General features: G+C 51.7%; 1 protein-coding gene across 2 annotated transcripts in view; it reads left to right on the top strand.

Annotated features, from left to right (window-relative positions):
* LOC119404591 (nuclear pore membrane glycoprotein 210) overlaps nucleotides 1–13,650 on the top strand; it is a 345,697-nt gene that overhangs the window by 196,412 nt on the left and 135,635 nt on the right. For both annotated transcript variants that reach the window (XM_037671142.2, XM_049418937.1), the window contains exon 12: nucleotides 7,894–8,030. In XM_037671142.2, the coding sequence (XP_037527070.1) occupies nucleotides 7,894–8,030 (137 nt within the window). The remainder of the gene's footprint in view (nucleotides 1–7,893; nucleotides 8,031–13,650) is intronic.

The following is a 13,650-nucleotide window of genomic DNA, read 5'->3' as shown; positions in this document are numbered from 1 at the left end:
TTTCACAAACCCGGCGTGCTCAAAACACCGTCGAATAACGGTGGCCTCCACCTGCCTCCATGCGTGAACAATGAGGCAAATACCACCGAGGATGTCAATGTTATACTCTTTTCCGTTGTCATAGGAAAGGAGCATTCACTTCAACAGGTTGTAGCGATATATTTTCCTGGTGTGCTGTATGACGCCCTGATCCATCGGCTGCGATAGTGACGTCGTGTTCGGGGGTAGAAAGACGAGCCTGATTGCCTGCAGGTTCTGAATGTCGCCGTGAGCTGGGCAATTATCGACGACGAACAAAACGCTGCGTCCTGCGGCCGCAAACTTGCGGTCAAGGTGCCGCACGTATTCTTCAAAGAGTGCAGCCGTCATCCAAGCTTTCTTGTTCTTTTTATAGATCAGGTCATCCTTGGGTGGCAGTCATGCATTTTTGAAACAACGAGGCTTTTCTGTCTTCCCAATAACAAGCAGTGGCAGCTTGTGCTCACTGCACATGCTTGCACCAAACAAAACAGTGATTCTGTCTTTGTTCTGTTTTCGCCCCTAATGTCTGCCTCCTTCAAAGTGAACGTCTTCGTAGGTAACATTTTGCAGAATAGAGCAGCTTCATCAAGGTTGTAAACATCTGCTGCTTCGTACTTGGCGAGTAGTGGAGCCAAGGTGTGCTGCTTCCAGCCGTCGACAACAGACTGATCCGCGCTGCCACTCTCGCCACAAACAGTCACGAATGTCAGGTTGTTGCGCTCCTTAAATCGGCAAAACCACTCATTGCTGCATTTAAACTCAGAATGCCCTAGTTGCAGTGCCAGCTGGTTGGCCTTCTCACGCAATATGATCCCATTGACACGAAGGTGTGCTGCGTTGGCTTTCTGCAGCCAGTCAGAGCTCCTTCAACGTCGGCGTACGTAGGCGGGCGTACTCGTGTACGCTTTGACGAGTGAATCTTGCTGTAAGCATCGAGAATTTTCCACTTATACAGCGTTCACAGAGGCACGTGGTGCTTTTTGACGAGAGCAGTTTTCAACGCCATCGACTTGCTGGCCTCTTCAATTAAGCACACCTTTTCGTGCAGGGACAAGCTCTTGTACTTCGGCATCTTCCTTCCAAGCACACCTCAGTCAACCAATTCACAGGGAAGACACTCAAGTGGAGACAGGAGACAAACGGAGCATCGCACCGAATCGCACAATGCTCGCCAACCGACATCGAAATGACACAAAGACTCCGCAAAACATTCACTTCGCTAGAGTGGCTAACATTGCTGTTGAGAAGATGGTGATCATGATTGCAACCGCACGCATCGCCGTCTGGCAATTGCTTTAACATGGCATCTACGACGTATTTCCGGTAAAAAAAAAAAGCATGGCCTTCGAGATCTGTATGTAAAAAAATGCGTATGTTTTAGTTACAGCTTCCGAGATTCGCAACACCCTTTGCATATCTTGGAAGCCGCGGCCAAGTGTGCCAATTAACCGGGAAGTGGCAGACTGGCCGCAACAATTATCCGGTTAAATTTACATGTAAAAATTTGGAACCGCGCAAATAACACAAATGATCTGGGATTCCCAATGAACTGAGTACAAATTACCGAGGTTTTACTGTATATGCGAGTGCACACTGGAATAAACGAGTCTTGTGTAGCATGAATTGAGTGCGTCCGTTTCCTCATTCGCACTGCGTGCCGACACTACAATCTGACCTCCTTTTCTTGCCACCCCGGGACTCCAGCCATACAATGGCCCCGCTGATTATGCCTCTTCGAGAATTTTCTTCTCGCGTCTGGAGCAGCCGGCCTGTCTGCACTCTGCCGTTGAGCCCTGCAGCTGCACTGCCTGGGCCCGGAAGGACAATGCATTCTCGATGCTCTTTCACCGTTGCCAACCGCGCCCCAGCTATGGACAACGGAGCCATTGACTACCGACGTTGTGCCAGCCAGTGAATCTAAAAATCGTGACGTGGTCTCCAAGCAAGACACTGCAGCGTTGGGTCCCCCAGACGTATATGACGCGGCCTGCGAGATTCTGTCACGACATTTCACCAGTGCAGGCAACATCAGCTCACGGAACTGTGGAACCTGCTTCGCATGCGGCCACCGTGGCCACTGAATGCAAGTCTGCCGTAGCTCACGCAGAGCATTAGCACAATGCTTGGCTCACGTCCAAGAAGTAGTTCCTGAACAAGATGCATCAAGTGTCATTAGCCTACTCACTGTCCACGAAGACAAGCGCACGGGCATTTACATTGATGTCGTAGTCGCGCCAGTCGCCTCGGGCTCACAACCGCATGTTTTCAAGTTCTTGGTCGACACTGGATCAGCTGTGTCAATTATACGGGAACAACAATTTTGAAACATGTTCAGCGAACGAATTCAGTTGACCAGCTCTGAACTTGCATTGTTGGACTTCCAACCCCGGAAGATCCCCGTACTGGGCCAGTTTAAAGCAAGCATCTCATTCAAGGAAGAAACAGCTGTGATAGCAATTCATACCATGCCCACAGGGACTCTTCTTATGAGTCTGGACGCTCTGCAAGTTTTAGGACTGCACACTGTGGGTGCACAGTTACGCTGCATGCACACAGCTGCTGAAGCTTCAGATGCCACGAGTCAGAGAGCAGCTACAATCGTATATATGGGCAATGCAGTGCCTGCAGATCCACCAATGTTCCATATGCCAGCTTTGTTATCTGCTATGTTTTCCCATTTGTTTTCACCGGGCTTTGGCCTGGCCAGAGGCATCCAGCATCACTTCAAAATGGAGTTATCGGTGCCTCCAGTTGTGCAGAAACTGTGATGTTTACCACTTTTCTCTGCCCAAGCCAATTAGCGACCATCTTCAGCAGCTTCTCTTTGAGGATGTAATTGAAAGGGCTAATGCCTCTGAGTGTATCTCTCCTGTAGTTGTAGTCTGCAACAAAGACGACAGCATCCACCTCTACGTTGATGTCAGAGAGCCCAAAAAAGCAATTGTAGTTGACAGCTTCCCCCTGCCCCATACGCAAGAGCTACTGCACTGCCTTACTGGTGCACGCCACTTTTCAAAGATCGATTTGGCCTCTGCCTATTACCTATTTATGCTATACCCGAACAGCAGAGATCTCACAGATTTCATTATGCACGATGGCCTTTTCCGGTTTAAAAGAGTGTGCTTCGGACTGGCATCGGCTTCAGCCACATTCCACCAATGCATGACCATGATTCTGCAGAGTTGCAATTGGGTCTTCTGCTACATAGACAATATCATCATTAGCAGGGCTGAGGGAGAGCATGTGAGGAATCTGGAGTAAGTTCTGCACTGCATCTCCAAAGCTGGATTAAGCTCAATGAAGTGCGTCTTTAATGCATCAGAGCTATCATTTTTGGACACCATGTCACTGAAGAAGGAATAGCGCCTCCTTCAAGCAAAAGTTGATGCAATTGTGCTGACTGCCACCCCCACAGATGCAGGCATGTGCGTTCATTTCTTGATCTAGTTGAGTATTACGCAAAGATTTTTTCCACCTTGCTGAAGAATCTAGGCATAGAGTACTTCACAAGGACTCATTTTAACTGATCTCGCTTCTGAAAAGAGCTTTACAAAGGTAAAGGAACTCCTTGCATCCCAAAGAGAATGTTCGGCCCGGCGCTGCCTGTTATTGCGGCCACAGATGCGTCTGCGTATGGCTTGGGTGCAGTACTGCAACAAGCTGATGGTCCATCCATCAAACTGTTGCATTTGCATCTAGAGCCCTGACAGAGACAGAATGAAGTACTCGACAGGAGAACGTGAGGCCCTGGCCTGCTTATAGGCATGCAAGAAATGGCACATTTATCTCCGGGGACAATCATTCAATTTGGTAACAGATCACCAGGCCATAGTATCTTTGCTTTCAACACAAAGCACAGGACAACGACCACTTTGCATTACAAGCTGGACTGCGCGGTTGCTGTGTTACGACTTCTTTGCACAGTAGCAACATGGAGAACACAGCAAAGTAGTTGTGATGCTTTGTCGCGGCTTCTTGCCCAGATACAGAAGACTGCCGGCCTTAAGATCGAAGAAGAAATAATGTCTATCATAACGTCTTCAGTTCACATCAGTGACCTCTGAATTGCTACAACCGAGGATTGCAAGCTTTAGCAGGTTGCACATTTCGTTCAGACTGCATGGCCAGCCAAGAAAACTGCCAGCTGAACTAAGTCATTACTATGAGGCATGAGAGGAACGAAGAGTAGTGGACGGTCTGCTGATGTGCTTGGAACGTGTTGTAGTCCCACCCAAGCTCCCAGCTGCATTTCTTAAGCGAGCCCATAAATCGCACCCTGGAATAGTGAAGACAAAGCAACATCTTCATGAAAAGTACTGGTGGCCAGGTCAAGGCAAGCAGGTTGAGAGTGAAATCTGCAGCTGCGCAATCTGCCAAGCTGCAGACAAGAGTGTTAAAAACTATCCCACTCCACTACAGCCGGTGGCCCTTCCTGACCGGCAGTGGAGCAAGATAGCTATTGATGTTGTTGGCCCATTTGAGCGTACATCCGCTGATTGTCGTTTTGTGATATCTGTCTGTTATTACTTTTCCAAGTGGTCAGAAATTGCTTTCTGTCATGATGTGTCCTCCCATACAGTACTTTCATTTCCTTTTGTTGATATTTGCATGGGATGGCTACCCGGTTGAACCTGTCTTGGATCACGGATCACACTTTAAGTCCCAAGAATTTGATTCCTTTCTTCAAGACAGAGGGATCAGGCACAGCTTTTAGGCTGTATGCCAACCCCAAGCAAATGGACATGTTGAAAGGTTTAACCATGTCCTCAAATCATACATTCAGTTGGCCAATAAGGAACACTCTCACAGAGTACAGTAGAACTCGCTGATACGTTTTTGAAGGGACCGTAGAAAATAAACGTAAGAGACGGGAAACGCAAGAGCCAAAAAACAGGAAAAACGACAAAATATTTAGTGGTACAGAATTTTATTTCAACGCTTACGAGCAGCACGAAAATTGGCGCGCTCAGGCACGATCTAGTCGACGGATAGAAACGCGGAGCTGGGGACGGCCTCATCCACAGAAATGTAATCAACGTATGTGATTTTTTTAACACCAACAGCTGTAGGCATGAAAGAACTAAGCACACGCAATCACGACCAGCGCGGCGAGTCCGACCGCGAACCACGCGCACGACCATGCGAGCTCCAACCAGCTCGAACTCCTCCCGTCCTCCTACAAATAGCAATGATGATGAGTCTACGCCAACACGATGACAGCAGTGGATGCCAATCTCTAAGGCCTTGCTTTCGCAATCAATTACGTCATAGACGCCATGTTTGTGAAATACAAATCTCAAAGGCTATGCTTTTGTCAATAGTAAATGCCAATCTCGAAGGCCTTGCTTTCCCGAGCAATTACGTCATAGACGCCATCCTTGCAGTACAAATCTCGAAGGCGATGCATTTGTTTGCATCAATCGAAAGATTCTGTTGCTTGCACCTCTCATGCGGCTAATGTTACGGTCAAACCAGGCCAAGCTGCGTGAAAATGCACCAATGACCGCTCTCTTCAGTAGTCACTCGGTCGGCTCTGAGCGCACTTCACGACTTATCATACGGGAACGGTCCGACAGTTACGACGTAACAGCGGGGTTCCCAATACATTGTATCCTATGGGAGCTATGCCGGGACCGGTGGAAAATGACGTAACAGCCGGGAAAGCGCAGCAGTGAGGAACGTAACAGCGGAGTTCTACTGTACTTGGGAACCTAGAACCACTCCTCACAGTACCACTGGACTCTCTCCGGCAGTGCTTCTGCATGGCCGGCACATGAGGACATCCTTGGACGTCATTGGCCATCCCTCTGCAAACTTCTTCACAGACCCTGCTCAGGAGATGTGCTCACTTCAGGAGAGGGTGAAAGAGCGGCAACTTAAAAGCAAGGATTATGTTGACCGACGGAGAGCAACCAGAGTACCAAAGTTCCAAGTTGGAAAGTACACGAGGGTCAAGAAGCCAGTTCCTGGTTCATACGGCATTCCCAGTTATGGACCTCCATTGAAAACTCAAGCAAACAGGACGCTGGTCCTTCTGCCTTGAAGATGGTTGCACGTGGAATGCCTCTCAATTGATTGCAGTTCTTGAGGAAGCATTGCCACAGAATGCGCTAATATGGGATGACGACGGGCACCACCGTGGGTCACAAGTCTCTTGGCCGCGAAGTCCACCAACACCAGGCAGAACTGCACCGTCCTCTGACTCTGCTCCGTCAACACCATCAGCCTAATTACAGTTACAGGGTCCATGCATTCAGAGGCTCACACAAAGCCTTCCTTCAAATGACAATCATGATGTTGGTGATAATAGTGCTCCTTTTGATGGTGGGGCTGATAGCGCTCCCGTTATTGGCACTGGACCGGCTGATGAGCCACCACTTCTTCGTCAGTCCACAAGACCCCAAAGACCAACCCCAAGATTTCAGGACTATGTACCTGGATTTCAACTTAGATTGTTTTTGTAATTCTTTGTTTGTAATTATTATCAAGTCACTGATGAGGTCGAAGTTTTGTAGCCAGTCTTCGACGTCATCCCCTCGTAGACCAAATAACGCTGGCGGCTGTTGATGGCCAGAGCGGAAGGCAGAGGCTGCAGTGGGCTGATGGCATCGAACAAACCAGGATTTTCTTGAGCGGGCATGGCAGCTGGTATTATGCAGCGACCCGAGCGGAGCTCCAGTAAGAACGTGTGAAAGGTACTGGGATCGATGCCCAGCACCTCCACCACAAGAGTGTGGAGATAGGTTTGCGAGACGCTTACCCTACGAGGCGACCGGCAAGGGACGCAACGTTCTCCACTGCCGCAACGAACAAAGACGCTACGGCCGGGTTCGTCGATTCTCCGGCACGGCGCAGAAAAGGCACTTGAGACAGGAGGTCAACAAACAACACGGGTTTATTAACCCAAGATGCAGCACAGTGCGACACTCACGGGCTTGCAGGCCGTATAGGGAACTCCGCAAGACCGAGCAAGTACACTTGCCTACGGCGCGACGACTCACGCACGAGGGCCGAAGTCGAACGCACGAACGAGAAGCCGCCTGCTCAGCAGCGCGTCAACCTCTCGTCGAGGCCTGAGAGCATCTCACGCGGGCAAGCCAGCGCCAGACAGAAGCGAGCTCAAGGGGGAAGGGGGTTGTCACTGGCGGCCAATGAGGAGAGGCATTGCGCCGTGACGTAAGCTAGCTTGGTGGCGTGCACGTGAGCATGTCAAGGCATGCCCGGACGCGTGCCCGCGCGCCAGGAGGCTGACGCATGGCTCGCACCAGACAAAGAGGCCTGGCGCTGCCGCCGCCGTCGCCATACCGCCGATTAACGGCAGTCCCCGGCGCTCGAGCCGCGGGGGGCCAACACACGCGCTAGCTGGGGAACAAGGCGCCAAAGGGGAGGGCGCGCTCGATTCCCACAAGAGGAACCGCTTTATTCGAGTCGAGCTCGAGCTGGCACAGCTGATGATGATATGTCCAGCTGACAAAGAAGAGTCAGTGACTGCGCTCACATTATCTATTTGGGGGGGATATAGGTAGTGTCGAAGGTCAAGACTTTAGTTGTGTCCGTCTGTGATCAAGAAATGGAGCCACCTTTGACTGTATATGTATGCGAGTGCACGCTGGAATAAGTGAGACTTGTGTGGCATGGGTTGAGCGCATCTGTTGTCCTCAGTCACACCATGTGCCAACACTACAGTCGGGTCTTTGAATCCTGTCCCATCTTCTTTTAAACTTAGCGTTCTTTTTTCTTTTAATTTTCTTTTTTAAATTTACTTATTTGCATTGCTTTGTTTTTTTGCATTAGGGGACCCTGCCGTTATGAATACAAATACACTTTTCCAGTGCTCATAATAATATGTAGCTAAAAAGAGACCATGTGCAGGTGCAGGGGGCCCCCCCATCGGCCGTGGCTGCACCAGTGTACGCCTGCAGTGCCAGGCAGCTGGTCACACACGTCTGCAGCTGAGTCACGGGCCGCTGCGATCTACATTGTTGCTTGGCTGCTACAAGCCTTTGAGGGTGGGTCTCTCATCCTTAAGCAGTATGGGGTGTGCAAAATGCCACTGGAGTTTTACCTACTTACTTCATCGTCATCATTGGCCTATTACAGCGAAAGCTGTTATGAGACCACAACTGCCGTTTTTGGTGCTGTAGTTGTCCACTGACGCCACCGCCACCAGTGTCCATAACTGCTATCACACAAAGTAAGAAAAAAAAAAAGAAATAAGAAAAGATATTCAGGATGGAACGGGGTTTGAACCTTGGCCCTCTGCGTGGCAGCCCAGTGTTCTACCACGGAGCCATGCTGGTGCTTGAAACTCTGCAAAAAGGCCCTATACAGGCTTCATGTCAGCAAGGAACCACATTAACATATGTACTATAGGGTCGTAGAAGAGTAAAGTAATAACCAGGCATCACACAACGCTAATTGACCAGGGGTGCTATTCTGGACATTGTCAAATTCCACAATTGTTCAACTCTGATAGGCCCGGAGAGCTGCTACGACTTCTCCGATTGGCTTAAAATGCCACCATTATGAAATTTGACAAGATGGTGGAATTTGGCAGTGTCCAGGACAGCACCCCAGACGTCACGCAATGCGAATTGCGCAACGAGTAGGTTGTTGAATGCTCCTACCCGTTAGAAAGGGCTCTGCCATACTTCTTCGTCATCAGGCACAGCATCAACAAAGTGCACCTGCCAGAGCAGCGTCTTGCGTCAACCTCTCGTGCAAGCCTGAGAGCATTTCATACGGCAAGCCAGCACCAGACAGAAGCGAGCGCATGGGAGAGGGCATTGTCACTGGTGGCCAATGAGGACAGGCGAAGCGCAGTGACGTGTGCTAGCGTGGCCCGTGGCAAACATTGTCCAGACATGTCCGGACACATGGCTCCGTGTGGGGAAGACCAACGCATGGCTTGCACCAGGCAAAAAGGCTTGGCAGGCGTAGCCACGGTAGCCATGTCACTGATTAACAGCGGTTACCAGCGCTCGAGCTGCGCGGGGCCAGCACAAGCGCTAGCCACTGATCTCCACTAGGAGGAGCTGGATGGCGCATCGAGCACGCGGGCGTGAAGCCACCGGAAGCCGCCGTTTTTGTCCCGGAAAAGAGCTTTTCTCTTCTTTTTTTTTTCAAACAAATGCCTACTTGTAGCTCAGTAAACTGTACAAATCGACCGGAAAAGTTGTCAGGGAAGATATTTCATGGGTAAGTACCTCAAAGTTGCATTACTTTTTACGCATTTTGTCCGTTGCAGCACTCCGCCTTATTCGGACGGTGCCGGCACGGCGTCTGTCATCTTTCGTGTAGCGTTCGTCGGCGTCTAAAGCGACGCGTAATCGCAGAGTTTGAAAAAAATAAAAAATAAAAACGATCATAACAACAGCTGCCACCCGAGAAGATTTGAATTGCGCGACTGAGACGCACAGAAGACGCCGGCGTCCGGGACAAAAAGGGCACCTTCCGGTGGCTTCACAAGCGCCCGCCTCGCAGAGCGGGGATGCGCCGTCCAGCCTTTTTAATGGAGGTCAGTGGCGCTAGCTGGGGAACTAGCCGCCAAAGGGGAGGGCCCGCTCGGTTCCCACACGTTACACAATGAACCAGTACCAACTGGCCCAACTTACCATGCTTCCAAAGGTTTGTACGGCCACACCTGAAAAATGTTTCATCAATCTGGTCTCCTCATAACAAAACAAAAATTATGGCAGCATCGCACTAGTGATGCCAAGGCTGAAGGAAGTGCACAGCTGGGCGACCTTCTTTGTTTCTCTTTATTTTTCTCTTTTTTTTTCTCCCCTCTTTCTTTCTTTCTTGATCTCTCATCTGTTTTTTCTATGCAGGGATTCCACCTTTGCGCCAACTGCGTCAAAGTGCGCCAAATTAGATTTACTGCGCCAAAGTCTTGGGTTTGGGGGTGTCTATTAGAGCTGTGCACGGGCCGTATTTCCGAGCCCGAGCCCGGCCCGGGCCCGCTGACTTTGTCGAAGGCCCGCCCGAGCCCGACGGCAAAGGGCTGCGAGCCCGCCCGGCCCGGCCCGACGTAAGAAAACACAATCCCGGGCCCGGCCCGGCCCGGCCCGGCTTTTTGAAGGTTCGTTGCGAAAACAAAACATCGTTTTCCGGTAATTTGGCATTTTATTGAGCATATCAGATATGATGAAACGACACACGACGAACAGTCTCTATTACACAGATTACAAAATACAAGTAGACGGCCTCATGCCAGCAACAATGGAGTTCGCTCGCCAAAGCCGTCACGTGTATGGGGTATGCCCATGCAAGAGTCAGCTTGCACGAAGGCGATCTACGTCGGATCGCTCGTCGCTGTCGCGTGCATTTTTACTCATATGGGATTTGGCCTTAAATCTAACGCGAACAGTCGCGTGGCGCCGTCACCAGCTCAGGTGGTGTTACTTCTCTGTTTGTCGGAGTGCAACAGAGGCAGTGCTTTACCTGCTCCCCTTTTGTTTAAAGTAGCGAATGGAAATGAAAAGCGGTAAAGGGCGGCCGCGGAAAAGGCGCTGTATGCGTGCTGGAAAACAATTCCCGCTCATTCTCTATATTTCGGGCTTGAGTCGGGCTTTGCGCCGGGCCCGAGCCCGGCCCGATAAAACTCCAAGTAGCCCGAGCCCGGCCCGGGCCCGAGGTGAAAACACGTCGGCCCGCCCGAGCCCGGCCCGCGGGCCGGGTCGGGCTCGGGCTTTCGGGCTACCCGGAGCCCGTGCACACCTCTAGTGTCTATCACCAGCAATCGCACTGCTGGCGCGTCAAAACATGTGCAGCTTGATCATGGGGCCGCCATAGTCACAGCCACGGAGCAAGAATTAGTCCGCTAAATGAACAGCGCTTGCACGTGCGTCCCGAGTAATCCATGATGCCATGCACGGTGCCGACGCAGCTTCTGTTGTGCAAGTCGGCTCGACGCCAAGAGGCACTCTTCGCCGAGGCTCGTGATGTCTAGGCCAATTGGTAGCGAGTTAGTGTGGCGGCAATTCATCGGCGGACATCGTCTGTTCCAAAAGCGCTGCTAATCGCTTATTTCAAGCGTCGCACAGCACGTAATTACGGTGTTCACTAACAACTACATGTGTGCCACGAAAAAAATTCCTTTCATTTCTTTTTTTGGCCATCGCAGAATGATACCTGGGAACACTAGCAATGGATATATGTGTAGTGAACAATACAGACGACGACGAAGCAGCCAAGAAAGCAAGCCACATCGTTAGTGGTAGCCACGCGACCTGAGCTTGCGCTTGCTTTGATTTTGGACCCTCGACGTTCCTCGTCGTTCCTTCACGTTTGTACGTGAATAAACCACGTGACATTTGGTGGAGGTACGTGGATTCTCCGTACGAACCTGGAACTTCGCTCTCGCAAGCTCCCCCCTGTCCGTGACACCAACATGGCCAACGAGACCCCTTCTCAGGCTGGACCTTCGGCTGTCCACGTCACATGCGGCGCCGTGTATCCCGAGCGAGATCCACCCATCTTCTCCGGCTCAGGTGAATCGGACGTGGAAGATTGGTTGTTGAGGTACGAAAGAGTCGGCGCCAGTAACAAATGGGACGACCAAATGAAGCTTGGCTACGTCACGTTTTATCTCGCGGACATCGCGCAGCTGTGGTATCACAAGCACGAGGCTGAAATTCCAACTTGGGCAGCTTTCAAGACTGCTGTTACAGACGTGTTTGGGCGGCCTACGGTTCGCAAGCTTCACGCCGAGCAGCGCTTGCGTCAACGTGCGCAGCAACCGGGCGAGAACTACACGGGCTACATAGAGGATGTCCTGAATCTGTGTAACCGCGTGAACTCCGCCATGACCAAGGAGGACAAAATCTGGCACATCCTGAAGGGCATCGAGGACGGCGCCTTTCAGATGCTGCTCGCGAGAAACCCTACCACGATCGCGGCACTCGTCTCACTCTGTCAAAGCTTCGACGAGTTGCGTAGACAGCGTGCGATCGCCCGTCAAGCCCTCACGACGCCCGACACGCTCTCAAGCTTGCAGCTAGCTGCCCGTCCTGCCGATCAGCAGCCGCTTTTGTCCACGATCAAGGACTTCATCCGCGAGGAGGTAGCGCGCCAGCTATCATTACTGCCGCTCATGCATGAGCCTGCGCAGGCTTTGGCTCCGGACCCACAACACGCCATTCGAACCCAAGTTGCGGAGGCCCTCCCACCAATTCTCCAACAACCACCCGTCACTGCACCGCTTACCTACTCCGCCGTCGCTGCTCGCCCGCAGCAGCCTACGCCATATTCCCGGCCTGCCATGCCACCCCATCCCTTGCCGACGACCGTGAACGCCGCGTCGCATACCTTTGCGAGACGTTCGACTCCATTTTACCGCCACTCGGACGCGTGGAGAACGACAGACAGTAGGCCCATCTGCTTCGCCTGTGGTATCGCTGGACACGTCGCCCGCTACTGTCGCCAATGTCCTCCATTTGACGCCGTGGGCAGGCCTGTTGCGTCGTCGTCAAGGGCGCCACCAAGGTACACCCTTGACGATCAATGACCCTACACCAACCACCGATCACCATCCCCTCGACGACGCTCCCTGTCACCAATGCGTCGCCGACCTACTACGGAAGAGGGAAACTGATCGCTGCAGTTCCGGAGGCAAGAGCTGCATGCGAGTCGAACTGCTCAAGGCCTCCATCTTTTTCGCCGCAAAACGTTATCGACGTCAATGTTGAAGGGACCGCCGCACAAGCGCTTATTGACACAGGAGCCGCCGTTTTGGTAATCTGCGAGAACCTATGCCGCAAGTTAAAAAAAGTGACCATGTCGCTCTCGGGACTAATGCTCCGCACGGCCAGCTCACAGTACATAGCACCTTCTGCTGTGTGCACCGCGCGTGTCATTATTCAAGGCGAACTGTACGTCATCGAGTTCTTCATGCTAGCGTCATGCACCCACGACGTTATTCTCGGCTGGGACTTCCTTTCGCGTCATCGTGCCCTCATAGACTGCTCCCGTGCAGAAGTCGCCCTTACGCCGCTGCAAACTGCTCTTTCGGTGGATCCCCTTCCCGATGCTTACAAGCTTGTCATTGCTGCGGACACAGATATAGCCCCGAAAACGTCCACCCTGGTAGCCCTGACCTGTAAAGCCACTCCAGACGGAACTGTTCTGTTCGTCCCGTCCGAGGTATTTCTCCGCCGCCGCGACTTGCGACTACCGTTTGCCGTACTCGCCGTTGAATCGGGTGCTACAATTATGCTGGTTGCGAACTCATTGACATCCTCAGTTACATTACTTCGCGGGGAATGTTCCGGCAACATACAAGACATTGACCTGCTGCGTTCCCTGGAGTTTGCTGCAAACCAACCAGACCTCCAGCTGAATGCCATAACACCACCTGTTGCCACTTCTTCCGCTCCAGACATTTTCCACCCTTCCGTTGCCGCTGATCTATCGCCGACACATCGACGCGAACTCTTAGCCCTTCTTCGAGAGTTCCGCTCTTCCTTTGATTGCGCTCAACCATCTTTGGGGCGTACAACGAGCATCACGCACCACATTGACACCAGTGGTAATGCTCCCTTACGCCAATGACCATATCGAGTTTCAGCGGAAGAGCGGCGTATTATCAATGAACAAGTCGACGATATGCTCAAGCGCGGTGTCATCCAG

Source organism: Rhipicephalus sanguineus, chromosome 9 (genome assembly GCF_013339695.2).
Source record: "Rhipicephalus sanguineus isolate Rsan-2018 chromosome 9, BIME_Rsan_1.4, whole genome shotgun sequence".
Lineage (NCBI taxonomy): Eukaryota > Metazoa > Arthropoda > Arachnida > Ixodida > Ixodidae > Rhipicephalus > Rhipicephalus sanguineus.
The sequence above is the reverse complement of the archived record's forward strand: the minus strand, read 5'-3'. Positions and strand labels throughout refer to the sequence as shown.